This window comes from Chiloscyllium punctatum, chromosome 4 (genome assembly GCF_047496795.1).
Source record: "Chiloscyllium punctatum isolate Juve2018m chromosome 4, sChiPun1.3, whole genome shotgun sequence".
Classification (NCBI taxonomy): Eukaryota; Metazoa; Chordata; class Chondrichthyes; order Orectolobiformes; family Hemiscylliidae; genus Chiloscyllium; species Chiloscyllium punctatum.
Window position 1 is genome coordinate 70,478,850 of NC_092742.1, and position 21,595 is coordinate 70,500,444.

A 21,595-nucleotide genomic window follows, 5' to 3' on the forward strand; every position below is an offset into this window, starting at 1 on the left:
TTCTCTGGCTTGATGGTAATGGTTGATTGGGGGAAATATGTTGAGCCATGAGGTTACATATTGTGTTGGAGTATAATTCTGCTGCTGTTGATGGCCCACAGTACCTCATGAATACCCTGTCTTGAGCTGCTAGATCTGTTTGAAATCTTTCCCATTTAGCACAGTGACAGAGCCACACAACCTGATGCAGGTTATTTTCAATGTGAAGGTGGGACTGTATGGTTGTCACTCTTACCGATACTGTCATGGACAGATGTATCTGCAGCTGGAAGATTGGTAAGGATGAGGTTAAGTATGTTTTTTCTCTCTTGTTGATTCCCTCACTACCATGTTCGACATAGAGGAATATCGATTTATCAGTTGGGAGAGGATGATATGTGTAATAAGCAGGAGGTTTCTTTGCTCACGTTTAACCTAAAACCATGAGACTTCATGGGATCCTGGGTCAATATTGGGAATGCCCAGAGCAATTCCCTCCTGACTGTGTACCACTGGGCTGCCACCTCTGCTGGTCTGTCTTGTTGGTGGTTCAGGACATATCCAGGGATAGCAATGGCGGTATCTGGGATATGGTCCATCAGTATGACTGTGTCAGACTGTTGCTTGACTAGTCTGTGAGACTTTGGCGCTACTCCCCAGATGTTAGTGATGAGGACTTTGCAGGGCTGACAGGGTTGTTTCAGTTGTCATCTTTTCCGGTGCCTAGGTCAGTGCCGGGTGATCCGTCTGGTTTCATTTCCTTGTTAAGCCTTTGTAGCAATTGGTATAACTGAATAGCTTGCTAGACCATTTCAAAGGGCAGTTAAGAGTCAAAGACATTGCGGAGCATTTGGAGTCACATGTAGATGACAGATTTCCTTCCCTAAAGTATATTTATGAACACGATGGGTTTTTTGATAATCAACAAAGGTTTCATCAGTAGATACTTAATTCCAGACTGTTTAAGGAAATTAAATTCCACCATCTGCCGTGAAAGGATTCAAATCAAAGTAACCAGAGCATTTGCTGAATTTGTGGATTAATAATCTAGTGATAACATTAAAAGGGCATTGCTTTGCCCCATGATTGGTTTGATCTTGACCTCAACTCCACTTTCTGTCTCCTCCCCTAATGCAATCCTTGATTCCTTTGTAGATCTAAAGTCTTCATCTCAGCCTTGAGTACACTCAACGACTCAGCTTCCATATGCTCTCTGGGGGAGAATTCCACATTCATAACACTTTGAGAGAAGGAAGCCCTCCTCATCTCCATATTAAACAGGTGACCCTTTGTTCTGAAACCATGCTTCCCAGTCCTAAATTCTCCTTTGAAACATCCACTCAGCATCTAACCAGTCAAATGTCCTCTGAATCTTTGTCTAAATGTTTATGTTTAAATAAGATCACTTCTCATTTTTCTATTCGATCCCTCAGCAGTGTTGTACTCATGTGAGGTTGAACTGACATAGACCACTTATTTGCTGCAATAAGATATTGAGTTTTTGTAATTATACTAACCATTTTGTGCATGTGGCTATTGCTAGGGAGAGCAAAGTCTAGCTGCAATGGTGGGATACAATTCAGCCCATCATACCATCCTTACACACAATGAAGGCTGGATTAGATACAGGTTAGTCCTGAACATTAGCTCATAAATCAGCTCTTAGCAGCAACATCAGCAACACTTCAGCATGTATTAAAAATAGTCATGTGTGTTGACACGCAATAAAAAAACCTATGTTTACCCTTTCATAGATGAACAGAAAGGTGAACAGGATAATTTTTGAAAACTGGAAAACTATAATGAGAAAAGTCACCTACACAAATTCAGGAGAACATTGCAATACATTTACATAGATAGAAAACAAAAGGAGGTCACTGTGCAATTATAGAGATGAATTTTCTGCTGCAGCAATCTTTCACTCTTCTCTTTTCCCAATTTCCTTTCTTCTTTCAAATCTCTACATCTTCCACATCTCAATTGTTTTGGTGCAAAGGGACAACACTTGAGACAGTCAATTCACAAATTAAAATCAATCTCCCACACTCTGTTGTTGCTCTGGTTTATCAGGCAATTCCACAGAGAGGAAAATGTTGATTTTAATGAATATCATCTATTTCAGGCTACTGGCACCTTACCCTGAGATATGTCTGTGTATGAGAGACAGAAAGAGAAAAACAGACAGCAAGAGAACAGAGAAGAGCAAAAATAAGAAGATAGAAAGAAGAGGCAGATAAAAAAGCTCAGTTTGTCTTTACTTTAATGGTGATTTCATTAATTTAAAATAAGCAGATTAAATTAATGCCAAACAAAAAATTCCAGTCCAGTGAGTCACAGACAAGCCAGAGGAGATAAAGAGGAAGGAAACAGAGATTGAGAGAGACAGAGCCATGGGCATTGAGACAGAGAGGTGGACTGAGGCAATGGTGGAGATGAAGGCAGGGTTGTTGACAAAAGTTGCATATACTGCTGTTTGAAGGTTTGACTGCTACAGTTTAAGGAGCTTCTCCCTGGGATATATTAGGAAGAGCATTTCTTACATATTGACTCATAATTTTTTGAAGAGAAAAATTTAGAAGCTCTACCACTTTCACTGTGGAAGGATTAACATTAAATCTGCAATAGAAACAAATGGCTGATTTTACCAGCAAGTGTTATTGATGTCTGATGGATGATGGGCACATTCAAATACCAGAGTTACTAGAATATTAAAATGATTCTAGCTTGCATTCCTGACCAGCATGAAATAGATTAGAGTCCTGTCTGAAGCCAAGGTGTCAATCACGGCTTGGGCAATGGGCAGGAGGGGGGATGTGGGAGGAATCCGCCCTGGAAATAACACTTGAGATAGTCAATGCACAAATTAAAATCAAACACCCACACTCTGTTGTTGCTTTGACTAATTAAGCAGAACAGAACAGTTCCTGATTCTCACGTAAATAGGCCATAACGATTCATGGGGTGACCATGTTCTGCAGGGAATCAAGGATCCATAGTTCTCTGAGGAACAGAGGAAACAAGAATAAAATACAATTTAAACTTACCTGCTTTATTCTAGCACATGTGCAGCAACTTCCACCCCCTCCCCCACCCCCAATGTATTTATCTTGGATTAGAAGCCACCCATGATCTAACCTCAGGTCAATATTAAAGTTGGACTCCAATGACAGAAACCGAGCTCAATCTGAGTATTTGAAGCAAAACTTTCTTGTCCTACCGATATATCTTTTATGGTGAAATAGAAGTTAAATGTGTTGGGTCAATGGATTCTTCCCTTCGGTGGAATGGGAACAACAATGGATCACCAGTTTAAGTGGAAAGTGAGAACTGCAGATGCTGGAGAGTTAGAGTCAAAAGGTATGGCACTGGAAAAGCACAGCAGGTCAGGCAGCATCTGAGGAGCAGGAGAGTCAATGCATCAGGCATAAGTCCTTCATCAGAAATGCCAGAGTTCAAATGCCCAATACCATTCCTGACGAAGAGCTTATGCCAAAACATTGACTCTGTTGGTCCTTGAATGCTGCCTGTTCTGCTGAGCTTTTCCAGCATCACTCCACGTTTTGACTCTAAAAGTGTCCAGTTATTCGAAGTGCACTTACATCTTCCCAGACAAGCTTCCTACTGAGACCAAAACCCGACCTGTGTCTGGAGACATGTTGTCGGTGCCTGGCAGAGAGTGTGTTCATGGCCTCTTACACACACACACACACACATCACCAGTGGGTCCAGGCATCAGTGAGTCACTGCTGCTGGCCAGAGTAGCTATAGGGTCTCTCTAGCTGTGCTGGTCTAGCTGCTTGGCCACATTTCCCTAAAAACAGTGTAGAGATGCCTTTAAAAGGTGCCTGACAATGGAGGAGGCCTGTTCTCTCTCCAACACTGGCAATGCTCAGCCTTGGGTGGCTGTCTGTGTGGAGTTTGCACGCTTTCCCTGTATCAGTGTGGGTTTCCTCCGCATGCTCCGATCTCCTCCCACAGTCCAAAGATGTGAAAGTTAATGATTGACCATGCTAAATTACCTAATGTGTTCAGGGATATATAGTTTAGATATGTTAGCTATGGGTGATGTCGGGTTACAGGGATAAGGTAGGGGAATGGGTCTGGGTGGGATGCTCTTCAGAACGTTGGTGTGGTCCTGTTGGGCTGAATGGCCTGTTTCCACAGTTAAGCAATTCTATGTGCAAAACTAATAAAAACAAGATATTGTGGCTTCTAGAAATATGAAACAAACTCTGAGAATGCTGGACAAAACACAGATGTTGTCAAATGTTGAGTTTCTTCAGTTTTCTCTCTATTTATTTTTTGGATAAAAAGACTTAGCTTATTTCATTAAATATGACAGTTGCACATCCCCCCAATCCTCCCCCCCACTCACCTTCAGATTAAACGCAATTTCTACACAACTTCTTGTCAAAACCTCGTTGAATTACTAACACCTTTTGAGTGACTTAATATGTTGCCGCTACACCATTCATTTCTTAAAGAGCCAGGCAGTGTGGTTTTTCTCTTTTCAGAGACACCAGGATACCTTCCAGCCAGTGTCAACAGATAGCCGTGAGTCGGGTGGAGCTCTCAGCTGATTCCCAAAGCAAGTCAGATGTAAATATCCAAACATCAGCAAATTGCTATCGTGACAGGGCACTGGCAGCAGTGGTTCTTGGAGGTCTGATAACTGTTTAAGGTTACAGCTCAGTGGTTGAGACTTCATTGTTTACTGTCATTTTCCTTTCGTTTGAATAAGAGTTGCCCTGAATGTTAAACAGAAGCAATGTACTTCTGACATGTCATTAAATCTTGTTAACAGATGTGAGCAGTCCTGAGAAGGCTCTGTACCTGCTGATGCCAGGTCTAAATAAATTAACATCAGAACCAATGGTAGTTGGAGGCAGAGCCCAAATTAATGAAATGCAGACAGGTCCCTGCTGACCAGCCTGGCAGAACCATCATTAGAATCTCCTTTACAACCGATTCATGTACTCTGCAATGTTTCATTCCCAGAAATGAAACCCTTACTGATCTCAAGAATGCTACCATCACCATCGCCTTCAATAAAGGAGACAAGGGGGACTATGGAAACTACTGAGACATCTACCTCCCCACCCCCCAACCTTTCCATTGTTGGGAAGATCATCACCCAAATCCTTCCCTGATGCCTTTGCCCACTCTCTCAGGAAATCCTTCCATAAAGTCAGTGCAGCTTCCAACCAAAGTGTGGGATTATGGACATGATCTTCACTGCTCAGCAACTTTTAGAGAAATGCCAGAAACTACACTAACCACTCTATATAGTCTTCATCAATCTGACCAAGACTTTTGACTCAGTCAATTTGAAAATGCAATGGAAGACCTTGTCAAAAGCTGGCTATCCAGTGAAATTCATCAGCATCATCCACCTTTTCCACAACAAGGCATTAGCCATGGTCCTTGCCAATGATAATATGACAGAATCCTTTGAGATCAAGACAGGAGTCAAGCAAGAATATCATCAGCTCCACCCTTCTCTCCATTTTCGTCTTGTCAAGAACAAGCTGGAATGGACATTGCTTACAGGATGGATGGAAATCTTTCCAACCTTAGCTGGTTGAAATCCAAGAAAGGAACAATCCCAATCTCTCTTTTGGAACTTCAGTAAGTGCATGACAATATCATTTCTGCTCTCTTGGAAGAGAATCATCTAGCGTCTCTGAATGTCTTTGCTGAAGCATACTGAAGAATTGATCTCAGATTCAACCTCAAGGAAACTCAAGTTTGAAGACTCAAATCCTTCACCAACTCATCCAAGGTCAAGTTCCAGTCTATCTCTTCAATGATATCAAAGGAGAAATCCTCCCGAAGGTGGAACATTTCCTTTACCTGGAAGCTGGCTCTCATCCAAGGCCAACATCAACGCAGAGATTCAACATTGCATCCAATCTTCGAGAATCACCTTAAGACACTTAAGCGTGAAAGTCTTTGATGAATGTGATATCCGTGCTGATACCAAGATCCTTGTGATTAAGACAATCATTATTCCAGCTTATCCATCTGGCTTAGAAACTTGTACTGCATATTGATTGCTCAAGTCCCTTGGGAAGTACCATTAATGTTGTCAATACTGAGGTAGAGATGAATTCTCCACATCAACTGAGAGGACAGACTAACATCAGTGTTCTTGAAACAGCCCATAGCACCAGAATCGACACGATGATCGATTGAAACCAACTCCCCTGGGCCAGCCACGTGCTTAGGATGCCCAAGTCCCGACTGCCAAAGCAAATCATCTTTACACAATTTGATTCTATGACTCTCACTCAAAGAAGGCACTGGAGCAAGAGGGGGATAATGTGGGGGTTTCAAAGGCTCCATGAAATGCAACATGGATGTCAATGTATGGGAAACCCTTATTCAGAAGAAACTGACTTGGAGAATGCTCCTGTATGCTACAGTTCTTTCAGAACACCCAGCAGCAAGAGAAAGTACGGAAGAGGAACCGGAGAAAGGAATGCCAATGATTTTGAGGCTAAGGACCACAACTACTTTACCGAAACACTTCCAAATGTGTGGTTAGAGATGCAGCTCTACAATCAGGTTCATCAGCCACACAGGTGCCAATAGAATCCAGGACCAGTGACATGGAATCTCCTGGGTGGACGATCATACTCGTTAGAGTGTGATTGCCGATGATGATGAGTTCTCAGTCCATGCTGGCTCTCAGTTGTAGCAAACATTGCAGAAAATTCTCACCCATTATTGTGTAATTCCCATGCACGGTTAGTCAGAAATTGGATTGAGTCCAGCTCAACACTTGCCTCTGTTTCTGGACCATATCACCACTGATCAGAAAACCATTTACAAGGAAGTAAAGTTACAATCTATTTTGTAAATATTATCCTTAAGAGTATGTTTTAAATCAACAGAACTTCTACCCCACAGCTACACAGATGTTCATGTGCCATAAAATCAGAAGTAATATATTTTGTGAGGCCCAAAAACAGGCATAGAGATCAGAGGGCTTAGCCTATGCCTGTTTGCTATGATGTGGATGGCACTCAAACCTTATGCTGCCTATTAAATATATAGTAGTGCTGCCTAGCCCAGTGATTTCAACCTGCTGTTGACTGTCTGAGCAGCAAAGGTTCCAGGGTCCTGTGAGGACAGTAACACTTACAGTTAGCTCATGCTCATTAGGCTGTCCAACAATTGGCAATGCAAGAATTTATGAGCAGGGAAAACCTGCACAGATTGTCATGTGAAGGGAATTATATTTTTATTCAAAAGATAGCTCCTGCTCAAGTGTGAAAGGAGCTATGACGTGGGAATACCTAATCTCATGGAACTGGAATATGGGTCTGCAGGACTCCAGAGAAGATATTCCCTTTTACCACCCGATGTGAGTATTTGTGCTGAGGAAACCTGCTCCAGGCATATCGGCCTCAGTTTATTACAAGGTGGCAACAGTGACCAGGCCCATATAACCAGAGGCAAGTTACAGCAAGAGCCCTGAGGGAGGGGGAGAGACAGGATAACCACAGACCGAGCAACAATGGCCAACAAGCAACGGACTTCATGGCTCATCAAGATATTGAACTGTGGGAAGGAAATGCCTGTGCTGTGATATTTTCCTATCTAGAGATTAGGGGTTAGGGGTACACAACAGTAAAGTAACTACAGAAGAGAATTTGTCCTGAGATAACAAGGAGGTTTACTGCATGACAGTGTTAAGTACAACTAGAGTTAGTCAGTTATAACTACTATGACCTTGGGATCCTGTATTTCCAAAGGTAAGGGGAGAACTCCCCAAGACACTGAATGGCCTCTGTAGAAAGGGTAGAGCCAACGTAACATGATGTTTAGAACTTATCTCAACATTCAAAAGCTGAAAAGGTGTGGGAAAAGGCCTGAGGCATAGTACTTGGCAAGGAAACAAATCATAATAGGAGTTAAATATTTCATAAAAATCAAAGCTACTTACAAGGGCAGGAAAGAAAAGCATTTCACTCACCGTAGCCCACACAGCAAATACGACAATGATGGAGAAATTTTACCAGACTCTCTATTGCTCTGACCAGGTTGTGTATTTGGTATACTGGTGCTGATGGTTTAGCAGATATAATAATGCTTCAGGTCTCAATTGAAATGGCAAACAAAAGACCATGTACCAATCAGTAACAATGCCACTGTTACCAGGCAAAACATGCAACCTACGACAAAGAAATTCCATGCTTCCACTCCTATTTCAATTTATGACAAAATGAAATTCTTGGCCAGGCAATGTTTGCCAACACAAGTGCCATGGAAACCACTGGCACTTTTATAAATGAATTGTACTACCTCACAAATAATTGGCAATACTCATCATTGAGGATGAGTTTCCACACGACAGCACTATAGTGGGAGTGCTGGATGAAACTTTATCAGAATTCCTACAGTCCATTGAAGGCCTGATGCTGCAAAGATCAGTGCAGTAAGCTGAGGTGCTGAGAATTTCCTTGGAACATAAGATTCATGATTATAATAAAAAAATTACGTCATTCAGCCTGTCTGAAATTCTATAAGATTGTGGTTGTTCTGCCTCAGCTCCTCCTTAGTTCCAGTTTCTTATTGTCATCAACTCCATGATATCTCAAAATCCATCTACCTCCTCTTTACATACTTCGTGATTTAACATCTACACCTTTCTGGAGTAGAGAATTCCAGATTTCCAACACTCTAAGAGAAGAAATTCCTTTGCATCCTTTAAATGACTGCTCCCTTATTCTGAAACTATGTTCTTTCGTTTGAGATCACCTCCTAATGGAAGTATCTTCCCAATATTTGTCAATCCCCTCAGAATCTTGTACATTTCAATAAGATCAGTTCTCATTCTTTCAAACTCTAATAAATAAAAGCATATGGACGCTACTACAATTACAACATTTAAAAGGAATTTGGATGGGTTTAATAATAGGAAGGATCTGGAGGGATATGGGCCGGGTGCTGGCAGGTGGGACGAGATTGGGTTGGGATATCTGGTCGGCATGGACGGGTTGGACCGAAGGGTCTGTTTCCATGCTGTACATCTCTATGACTCTATGACTATAACCCATTTTGCCATTATTGCTAAATCAAACCGATCTTCCCAGACTGGTGAATCTCGTCCAAACAGCCTTAATTACTGTACAAACTATTTAAAAAGGGAGGGCAGGGTGGGAAAAACAATGCACGTCACCCAAGGTGCCACCTCATGAGTACCTTATACAATTTTTAAAGTCCAAATCCTAGCAATAAAGATCAAAGTTCCATTTTGCTTTCCTAATTACTTGTTGCATCCACATACTAACTCTGGTGATTGGAATGAGATCAGACAGATGGACATCACAGAATATGAGTTCCCTGATTGAGGTTGTTAATTTGGTCCAAGTTGTCAGATATAAACAGGAATGTTAGAGGCTCTGTTTACTCTGATAGCTCTCTGAGAAAGCTGAATCAATGTCAAGGACTTGCCATGTGAAAATAAAGGGTGACTTGGTGATGGGAGAAAAACGCATTCCTGAACAAATTCACTTGCAATAGTCATCTTTGAATTGGGACTAAACACTTCTGTCATCATGCTGTTATTTGAGAAGCACGATCCACTCGTTCCTGCTGAAGATCTGGTATTGACGTGCAATACCTCCCCATATGACATCGGTTTGTACTAGCTCATAGGTGGCCCAATGGAGTGGAATGCCATTAATAATGTATGCATCCAGGACTCTGCCTAATGCAAAGTGTAACTACACCCATGATTTGGAGATGCCGGTGTTGGACTGGGGTGTACAAAGTTAAAAATCACACAACACCAGGTTATAGTACAACAGGTTTAATTGGAAGCACTCTAGCTTTCGGAGCGACGCTCCTTCATCAGGTGGTGATGAAGGAGCGGTGCTGTGAAAGCTGGTGCTTCCAATTAAAGCTGTTGAACTGTAACCTGGTGTTGTGTGATTTTTAACTAACTAAACCCAATAGAGAAGGAAGGTTTGGCGGTCATATTTGGAGTCAGGAAGTCAGTAATAATATTAGACCATAAACCCCCACTAGGTCTACTTAAAGAGGACAAGGTAGTGCCATCCATAGCTTCAGGCCAAATTTAGTGGTGGGCTTTAGTACTAAGTGCATTAGCAAATGTGATGCATTGAGCTGCCTCTGACTGATTTATATTTCAACCTATACTTTGTGCTGCAGTGAGACTGCATAGATTACTGCCACCAGTTCGCTTCCTATTCCTCAGTTCCACCCAAACTGATTCCACGTCACAACTGTACCTATATCACCACCACACAAATACCTTCATTATTTACAATGCTATCCTTTCTATTTTTTTTCGAGAAAGTTGAATACTCTTCAATAACCACATCTCTGTAATAGTTTTAAGTCACATTAATTTACTTCTATCTGTGCTGTCAGCTCATCTATGTTGTTACAAATACTGATTGCATTTTTAAAACAGCATGTTAAGCATTGGGTTTTTTAAAATCAATACTTACACTGGTGCACTCTTCTGCTACTTACTGCCCATTCCTGTGATGCTTCGATTATTGTTTTCCCTTGACCACCCCACACCTCTGCTCCCTTATTTCTTTTTGATTTTTTAAAGCAATATCACTTCTGTTGAATCCTCACCTGCCCACTAATTGGAGCAAAACAAACTCCAGTTCATCAATCAGGAAAGTACCAATAGCCAGAAAGACAGCGCCACAACTGGAAGAGAGCACAGCTCCAGGGATTACATTTTATTCGCACTGTGGCTGTTAATTTTAGGGGCTCATGATCACAATTTCCAAGTTTAGGCAGTCAAGGGTTTATCACAAGTAATTTTCTGATAGTTTATTAAATTTGTTCAGAATGTATTTCGATGATACATTCGTTAATTAGATTTTACAAAGTATATAACAGTGATAATTGGGGATGGTTCGCTGATGCCAGTGGACCATCCGCTGTGAGCATGGTATGTTTTGGTCTTGTTAGTGCTTGGTATGGTGTTAGGGAAGTCTTCCCTGTGTCTTCCTCCTCTTCTTCTGGTTCAACTTCCATCTTCCTGGTGAAACCTGCTCTCTGGGGACTGCCTGCCTGCCTACTGGGTCATAGAGTCATAGAGATGTACAGCATGGAAACAGACCCTTCAGTCCAACCCATCCATACTGATCAGATATCCCAACCCAATCTAATCCCACTTGCCAGCACCCGGCCTATATCCCTCCAAACCTTTCCTATTCATATACCCATCGACATGCCTTTTAAATGTTGCAATTGTACCAGCCTCCACCACTTCCTCTGGCAGCTCATTCCATACACGTACCACGCTCGGGTCTCTTTTATATCTTTCCCCTCTCACCCTAAACCTATGCCCTCTAGTTCTGGACTCCCAGACCCCAGGGAAAAGATTTTGTCTATTTACCCTATCCATGCCCCTCATAACTTTGTAAACCTCTATAAGGTCACCCCTCAGCCTCTGACACTCCAGGGAAAACAGCCCCAGCCTGTTCAGCCTCTCCCCATAGCTCAAATCCTCCAACCCTGGCAACATCCTTGTAAATCTTTTCTGAAGCCTTTCAAGTTTCACAACATCTTTCCGATAGGAAGGAGACCAGAATTGCATGCAATATTCCAACAGTGGCCTAACCAATGTCCTGTACAGCCGCAACATGACCTCCCAACCCCTGTACTCAATACTCTGACCAATAAAGAAAAGCATATCAAACGTCTTCTTCACTATCCTATCCACCTGCGACTCCACTTTCAAGGAGCTATGAACCTGCTCTCCAAGGTCTCTTTGTTCAGCAACACTCCCTAGGACCTTACCATTAAGTGTATAAGTCCTGCTAAGATTTCCTTTCCTAAAATGCAGCACCTCGCATTTATCTGAATTAAACTCCATCTGCCACTTCTCTGCCAATTGGCCCATCTGGACAAGATCCTGTTGTAATCTGAGGAAACCCTCTTTGCTGTCCACTACACCTCCAATTTTGGTGTCATCTGCAAACTTACTAACTGTACCTCTTATGCTCGATTCCAAATCATTTGTGTAAATGGCAAAATATAGAGGACCCAGCACCGATCCTCGTGGCACTCTACTGGTCACAGGCCTCCAGTGTGAAAAACAACCCTTCACCACCACCCTCTGTCTTCTACCTTTGAACCAGTTCTGTATCCAGAAGGCTAGTTCTCTCTATATTCCATGAGATCTGATCTTGCTCATCAGTCTCCCATAAGGAACCTTGTCGAACGCCTTACTGAAGTCCATATAGATCACATCTACTGCTCTGTCCTCATCAATCCTTTTTGTTATTTCTTCAAAAACTCAGTCAGTTTGTGAGACATGATTTCCCACTCACAAAGCCATGTTGACTATCCCTAATCAGTCCTTGTTTTTCCAAATCCCTCAGGATTCCCTCCAACAACTTGCCCACCACCGACATCAGGCTCACTGGTCTATAGTGCCCTGCCTTGTCCTTACCACCCTTCGTAAACAGTGGCACCACCTTAGCCAACCTCCAGTCTCCTGGCACCCCATCTGTGATTATCGATGATACAAATATCTCAGCAAGAGGCCCAGCAATCACTTCTCTAGCTTCCCACAGAGTTCTAGGGTACACCTGATCAGGTCCTGGGGATTTACCCACCTTTATGCTTTTCAAGACATCCAGCACTTCCTCCTCTGCAACATGGACATTTTGCAAGGTGTCACCATTTATCTCCTATATCTTCCATATCCTTTTCCACAATAAATACTGATGCAGAATACTCATTTAATATCTCCTGCTCTACACAAAGGCCACCTTGCTGATCTTTTTGGGGCCCTATTCTCTCCCTAGTTACCCTTTTGTCCTTAACGTATTTGTAAAAACCCTTTGGATTTTCCTTAATTCTATTTGCCAAAGCTATCTCATCTTCCCTTTTTGCCCTCCTGATTTCCCTCTTAAGTATACTCCTACTGCCTTTATATTCTTCTAAGGATTCATTCGATCTATCCTGTCTATATCTTACATATGCTTCCTTCTTTTTCTTAACCAAACCCTCAATTTCTTTAGTCATTCAGCATTCCCTATACCTACCAGCCTTTCCTTTCCCCCTAACAGGAATATACTTTCTCTGGATTCTCGTTATCTCATTTCTCGAGGCTTTCCATTTTCCAGCCATACCTCTACCTGCGAACATCTGCCCCCAATCAGCTTTTGAAAGTTCTTGCCTAATGCCATCAAAATTGGCCTTTCTCCAATTTAAAACTTCAACTTTTAGATCTGGTCTATCCTTTTCCATCACTATTTAAAATCTAATAGAATTATGGTCACTGACCCCAAAGTGCCCTCCCACTGACACCTCAGTCACCTACCCTGCCTTATTTCCCTGAGTAGGTCAAGTTTTGCACCTTCTCTAGTAGGTCCATCCACATACTGAATCAGAAAATTTTCTTGTACGCACTTAATGAATTCCTCTCCATCTAAACCCTTAACTCTATGGCAGTTAGCTTGATGAGAATTCCCCTTTGCCCGGGATCTACTGTATTCTTGGGCCTTTTGCAGATCCTCCAACACAAGGTTAATCTAGCCCCAATATCATTACTCCAGCACAAAATTTGGCTCCTTAACTATCTTGGCCTCTCCACGGCTATTCCAGGACAGATTTGGCCTAACCCCAGTGAGCCTCCCCTGATGCCTCTCTCCTGAGGACTCCTCACTGAGCCTGAAATTAATTGTTTCATTATAATTCTATCAACAGGTTATTTTCTCTGTGTCCATCAGTTGTCTAATACCTTTTGGCCAATGGCCACAGGAAAGCAAGTTATGACATAGGATGATCGTCATTCCCTTGCCTGCCTTCATCTGAGGATCTGGTTACCATTCTCTCTCAGCTAATTTCCACAAACAACACACTGATAATTATTGATGCTAGTCATAGACATCATGACCTCTGTTTTTTGTAACTCTTCCTTTTGTTTTCATATGCTAATATTTTGGAAAGTTAAGTGCTACTATAATAGCTGCTAAATGAAATCTCATGTTTTGCAGTAAATGATAGGACTGTACAGTTTTTAATGGGCCCTAATGTTTATCCAATCTTTGTGTCAACAGCACCCTGCCCAGCTCTGAGTGCTGTATATTACAATCAGTTCCTGGGCAAGTTTATTCAATTTCTTATGGTTCCCGACAGAGTCCCCAAAATCACTCCAATCTCAGATGTGAGGAATGAAGTGGATTCCTTCTTTATTACTCCACTCCTGCTTGTTAGTCACAATAATGTTAATTTAGAAAGGATCCCTTCCTGAAGTCAATACCTTTCTTCCAGGCTAAATTTGTTTTAAAAGTATCCAACTTAACCAGGTTTCTTTGAGGACATCAAAGAGTTTATTAAATACTAAATGTGAGAAGAAATAATAAATTAACAGATATACACACAAATTAGGAATTAGGAGAGAATCAAGTGTTTAACTATTATATTATTTTTACTTCACATCGCCACAGTATTCTGCTTTTAATTATAAAAGGCTGAAGTGATCTAGTTTTAAACACTTTGTGCTGAGGATTGAGCAAAATACCCAGCCATTCTTTCAAGTTCAAAGCAAGTGCATTCTTGGGAAAAGTGCATCAACATTGACTTCACTAGTTTCCAAATCTCCCCTCCCCCCATATCATCCCAGATCCAACCCTCCAACTTGACACCACCCTCTTGAACTGTCCTACCTGTTCATCTTCCCACCTATCAGCTCCACCCTCTCCACCACCTATCACAATCACCACCACCTGCATCCACCTATCACCTTCCCAGTTACCTTCCCCACAACCCCACCCCTACTCCTCTACTTATCTCTCAGCCACACCCCCACACACACATTTCCGATGAAGAGCTTATGCTTGAAACATTGCTTCACCTGCTCCTTGGATGCTGCCTGACCTGCTGTACTTTTGCAGCACCATACCTTTGGACTCTATTATATTGACCACTATCCTATCTCCCCCAAACACCAAGTGTCTGACTTCATAAATGCAGGTGGTCTGAACATTTGACACTTTTCCCACAATACACTCCTTTTGAATTTGAAAGAATGGCAGGTCTTTTGCTCAAACCCCAGCACAAAACATTTAATAATAGATCATTTCAGTCTGCTATAAATAAAAGCAGGATACTGTGGAGATGTGAAAAAAAAGCATGTGATATAGAAACTCAGCAGTTTGGGCAGCATTTGTGGAGAAAGAAAAACAGAGTTAATATTTTCAGTCCAATGGCTTTTCTTCCAAATTGTTTCAAAGAAGAATAATTGAACTTGAAAAGTTAATGATTTCTCTCTCCACAGATGCTGCCAGTGAATTTCTCCAGACCTTTGTCTTATGTTGCTACAATCTACAATGGTCTAAGCAATAGATACTGATGAGCAAGGTGCATTCTTCTTGAATTAATAGAGTCACAAGACAATTTCTTTAATGTTGAGATAATGGTTAATGACAAGAAAGCTAATTTTCAATTGGACACAGGAGACTGTATCCATCCTTTCAGATACTTCACTGCAAAGTGAAAGAGGTTATTGATACCCCATATCTTGTTCCTAAATTGCATCATTATTTATGAAACAGAGTTCCAGGCATAGCTTTGGACCTCCTCTAATCTTCAGGTGCAGCAAACAAAGTTAACTCATTGCTGAGTAAGACTCCATTGATGAAGCAGCACCTCCAGCAATGGAGGAGGATTTAGCACATCATATATATCTCTTTAAAGAAAGGCAGGTAAAAACAGGAACAAGGATGATGATGAATAGCCATAAAATCTGGTTCTGGACCTTAATTTGCTATTTCAGGGACAGTTGTAGGGCATGATACTATGACTGAAACAGATAGTTTATTCCACAAAGCACTCCTGGATTCTAGCATACACCTCAAATATAGTGCCACTGAGGCAATGACAAATAGTTTCTTTTCACTGACAAATAGTCACCAGTCCACAGACCAATCAGCTCCTTTTCTCTCTATATTTTCCCTCTGGCTCCAGCTCGTTTGAAATAATCTAACCACTGTTTGTACAAACAGGACTCCTGATGGTGATGGGTTTTTGAAGGTGACAGTGTCTGGACAGGGGACTACTGGCTGCAGTAGGCTGGGCTCTTGGCAGTGTCGGCCAGTCAGCAGCAGTAGTAGAGCCAGTATCTCCTAGGGCATAACCCATCATCGTTACTGTAGCCAGAATGGGAACTCCATGAAGCCTGGAACACCTTGCAGAGACCTTGCAGAAGCTGTGCTTGAGACCCAATTTGAACAGAAGGTGAACTCTATTTAAGTAATTTCTTTTTATTATTTTATTAACTCAAACTGGCATTAACTGCAACTGAGTTGCAGCGACACATTTTTTGCTATATTTTCTTAGATATATCTGACAATAAAATCATTCATCCATTCAGTACAGTAAACAACACTTATAATGATTGTCAGTTAACTTGCTTTTTTAAAAAAAAGTGTAGTAAAATTTCCAGAATCCTTGGTTTTTAAAGCAGATCTTTTCTCACTTCAGTCCACAATCAAAAATACAGAAAAATAAAAAGACATATCTTTACACCAGTAGCATTTACATTGGTAGACGAACAGGTGGTTCCACAATCTTTATTGGCACTACTGTGTGATTCTCCCACTGCACAGAATTGGTGATCCATTATGCAATGGAGTGGCACCCAGTTAGGTATATACTCTTCAGGATGTCTACTCATAATGTGTTGACACTAGCTCCTGTGTTGATTTTCGATTAATATATTTTCAGGACATCTGAAATTAATGGTTGTAAAAGTCTAGACCAGTGTTTCTCAATGGGGACGGAGGGGCATTTGCCTTCCTTTGGTGGGCGTTGAAGTCAAAGAGGGCGGCAAGGGGGCCTGAACGACTTTGTAGAGAGTTTACCAATCACTTGGAAGACTGCCGTGTCCTTAAAGGACATTGCTGTGTGCAGATGGATAGTCGCTTAACATGAGTCTGTTATTTTCCCTGCACCCATGAAGGCATGCGCTCTGATTGGTTGCTGTGCTATTATTGATAGTCTTCTCTGTGAATGGAAAACCATTTGAACTTGTTCGCAGTTGGCACTGATTCTACTGCTGAGATCAATATCACCCTAACTTGTGTCGCTTCTAGGAAGACGATACACAGCTTTTCAACTGTTCTACCGGGTGGCAGATGAATGCACATTACAGCTAATTAGTCAATCAAATTTTGCAACTTGTCTGAGCGTCTTAAAATTATCATGATAAGGTAATACCCATGATTCTTTCAGGGTATACGAGTGACAGTGTAAAAATGGCCTCATCAAGTAAGAAAAAGAGCAGGCAGTATAGCATGGACTATTTGCGATATGGCTTTATTCAATCTCCATCTAATAAGCAGTTACCACTGTGCTTGCTCTGTGAACAAAGTTTTTCCAACGAGGCTATGCAGCCTTCCCGTCTTATTAAACATTTGGAAAAGAAACACAGTGACAAAGAGGACAAAGATTTGGCATATTTTCAAACATTAAAGAATAAATTCAATCAGCGACCAAAGATATCCACTGCTTTTTCAAAGACGGGAGCCACAAATGTGGATGGCCTTGTGGCATCATACAACATAATGAAGCTAATTGCAAAATGTGGTAAACCTCATTCCGTAGTGAATCGTTGGTGCTTCCAGCTATTGCCGAAGTATTATAAACCGTGCTACATCGGGAACAATCAATGACTATCAAGCGTATTCCTCTTAGCAACGATTCTGTGAAAAGGCGCATCGATGAAATGGCCTCAAATGTTGAGGATAAATTATGTTCCCTTTTGATATTGAAAGAGATCGCCTTACAACTAGATGAAAGTACTATATCCAGAAATCAAGCTTTACTTTTGAGGTACGTACGTTTCATCGACAAAAATGAAATACGCGAAGAACTACTTTTTGCTCTGGATCTACCGACAGATACCAAAGGTACGACTATCTTCGACTGCGTCAAGGATTATTTTGATAAAAAGTCTGTTCCCTTCAAAAACATTGTTGCTTGTGCTACGGATGGCACGTGTGCTATGACTTGCCAACATTGAGGATTTGTTGCATTATTAAAGAGAGAAGTGCCACATGTTTTCACAGTACACTGCATTATCCAATTGCAGCATCTGGCTGCAAAGAAACTCAGTGAAGCCCTCAACCATTTTCTACAAGTGGTGATAGATATGGTAAATTAAATAAAGAGACATACTCTGAATGAACGACTCCTCCACCAACTCTGTAAAGATAATGAAGATGAATTTCTCTAACTGCTGCTACACACAGAAGTGAGAAGGCTCTTGAAAGGAAAATGCCTCAATCATTTCCATGAACTGTTCGATTCTATCATCAACTTCCTACACAGAAATAATGAAAACCTTTGTATGAAAGCCGAAACTGTAAAACATGACTGTGCATATCTCGCGGATGCATTCGATAAGTGCAATTCGCCGATCATGCAGATACAAGGAGATAATGAGTTTCATAAAAGCAAGGAATGCTGTTACATCTTTTATTGTGAAACTTGATCTCTTTCGTCGGAATATCAGGCGTCGTGAGTTTAACCAGTTCCTGAGTTTAAACAATATCGCGGAGGATGTTACTGATGATCAATTACTTATCTACTCAGCTGACATTCGTGCACTGCAGGATGATATGAAAATACGATTTGCTGATCATATCGAGATGGAGATGCCTACATGGCTGACTGACCCCTTTATCTCATGCGCAGAAGAAGTGGACATTCGCCTTCAGGAAGAAATGACAGAGCTCCAAAATGACATTGCAATGAGAATTCGGTTTTCGCAAATGGGTGAGCCCCTTTTTTGGATTCAAGATGCCACCCGATGTTGTTTCCGGCTATTAAGCGAAGAGGCAAAGCGATTTGCACCACCATTTCCGACCTCTTATTTGGTTGAGAAAGGATTCAGTGCTATCGCCAGAGTACAAGATAAGACCCGCAATCGCATGGATGTTGTTCAGCGTGGTGACCTGAGATTGCTTTTGACAAAAATTGAACCAGATGTATATGATTTAGCAAGACAACATGAACCATAAGGATCGCATTGACTATTTTGCTAGCACAGACTAAATTTTATACAGAGTGAGCCAAAAGTAGGTGGACAGTAAGAACAGTAATAAATGATAACATTTATTTTTTGTTGTATATAAAACATATTTCACAAAAGTTTTCCGTTTTCAGCACTGCAGTGTATTGCAGTTATATGTGCAGAAACAGACTTTGGTGATTTGGGGGCGTTGCATGATTTCAAGGATAAGAAGGGGACAATGAATACGGAAAGGTTGAGAAACACTGGTCTAGACCATAAACATGGCGTGTGAGGATAACAATATGGGAAGCCTGGTCATCTTCTGACAGGTGCCTTTCTCTTGCTTGACTCAGAAACTCATTGATGTTTATGTACCTTTTTAACATTTTCTTTGCTGCTGGTGTTGGTCACTTATATTTTGTTCTGGAGTCTGGCATGGCCTTGGGAATCAGGTTTCTGCACATGCCCAATATCCCATGGTACCACGTGTGTACAGGAATCACCAAAAGCTGAAAGCTTTTGTGTCGGTGTGACAAACTACATCACTTCGACCTTTTTGTTTTGGTGCACTTTGTTAATGATAGTGAATGTGTTGGCTGTGCTTGAAGCATATAATTGTTGTTAGTTTGCTTCTACTGTTTTATACTTGTGTCCATACTTAAGTACAGTGTCTTGCAAAAAAGTTCATTCCTAAAGGCTTTAATTGGTATAGAGACAATGACTAACTTAGTGAGCTTCTTTGACAGTTCCTTTTCACAGAGGTTACACTAATACTCTTGGCTGTGGCATCTTCTGACAAACTAGTCAATAGATGTTTGGTTTGCAATTTGCATGACATGAATTGTGGTTTATTGATCCTGAAGATAATTTTTTTGCCTTGAATTGGTCTTCAAGACCAGATGTATTAATTCTGTGAATAATGATAATTCTGTCAATTCCTTGCACGTAACGAAAAAGATTTAAGAAGTTCATTTCTCTGGAACTTCAATTACTTAGTCCACTTAAAACTGTTACTTTAGGAATTGCAGCTGAAAAATGTGTTGCTGGAAATGTGCAGCAGGTCAGGCAGCATCAAAGGAGTAGGAGAATCGATGTTTCGGGCAGAAGCCCTTCTTCAGGAATCTTATCGACGTTTCGGTCATAGGCCCTTCTTCAGGAATCCTTTAGAAATTGCACTATTGTAGTTGTAGTTTATCCCTATAGGTGGTGATTGTACCAAAGGCTACTTTTATTTTTTTGGTTAGGAGAAAGGAAATGGTGGAATTGACCAAGATCTGGCCACAGATAAATCTTCCATTATGATCCGAGTTGATATTATAACTGGAAGCACACTAGCTTTCGGAGCGACGCTCCTTCATCAGGTGATTATGAAGGAGTGTCGCTCCGAAAGCTAGTGTGCTTCCAATAAAACCTGTTGGACTATAACCTGGTGTTGTGTGATTTTTAACTTTGTACACCCCAGTCCAACACCGGCATCTCTAAATCATGGATGTTATAACTGGTTACACCAGAAAATCACTTTCTCTAAAACCTCAATGTGGTTTATTTAACTTCAATTCTCAGTCATGAAGATTAATTGCAGCTTCCTGGAGTTGCCACACACCTGAGCTTAAACATCTTTAGATTCAATTAACCTCTTCATGGTTTTACGCAAATACATCTGGTCTGGGACCATCACAAGCCCCTCCTTATAAGATAATATAGTGTTAACAAATCTAATCTCTCTCTTTCTTTCTCAGGAACTTACAGCATTTAAAAGTCTTTTGGTAGGTATTCGAATAGGAAGGGTTTAGAGGGATATGGGCCAAGTGTTGGTAAATGGGACTAAATTAGATTAGGATATCTGGTTGGCATGGATGGGTTGGACCAAAGGGTCTGTTCCTGTGCTGTACATCTTTATGACTATATAACACTGCACACATAAAAACTTTGACAGAACTGCCCAAAACTGAAAGTAGAACTGATAAAGTATCATTTTCTAGACTATTTATAATTCTTGAAAACTCAAACAAATCCAGAAATTTCTAACAAAAACCTTGTGACATAATTCTTTAGCTTACTAGGTTATAAATCTTCGTCAGGTAAACAAACTCCCACTAGTTTTGAAAGTGAGCCCTTACAAATTTTAAAACAAAATCACCATAACTACAGAAACAGTTTAAGTTAATTAAATCCTTCAGACACATCAAAAACTCACTACTTCAAAACCAAAACATTAATTATTAACGCAAATATTTTAAAAATTTAAATCACGCAGCTTACATTAGACAATATTACCATAAAATATAGGATCAGAATTAAGTCCTTCGTCCCATTAAGTCTACTCTGTTATTTGATCATGATTAATATCTTTCTCAACCCCAATTCTGCCGCCTTCTCTCCATAACCTTTGATCTACTTAACACTCAAGAATTTATCTATCTCTCTCTCAATGACACTCAGAAACCTGGCCTCCATCACAATTGTGGTGATGAATTCCACAGATTCACCATCCTCTTGCTGAAGAAATTCCTTCTCATCTCATTCTAAAGAGTTGACCATTTACTCTGAGGTTGTGCCTTCAGGTCCTAGTGTCTCCTATTCATGGAA

The 21,595-nt window shown here is 41.0% G+C and overlaps 1 protein-coding gene across 1 annotated transcript; it reads left to right on the forward strand.

Annotated features, from left to right (window-relative positions):
- Window positions 1-17,246: 17,246 nt before the first annotated feature.
- On the forward strand, window positions 17,247-18,013 carry LOC140475983 (zinc finger BED domain-containing protein 5-like). The gene is given in 2 exon segments (XM_072567886.1): window positions 17,247-17,592; window positions 17,595-18,013. Coding segments are annotated over 2 exon segments (765 nt in total).
- Window positions 18,014-21,595: the final 3,582 nt, after the last annotated feature.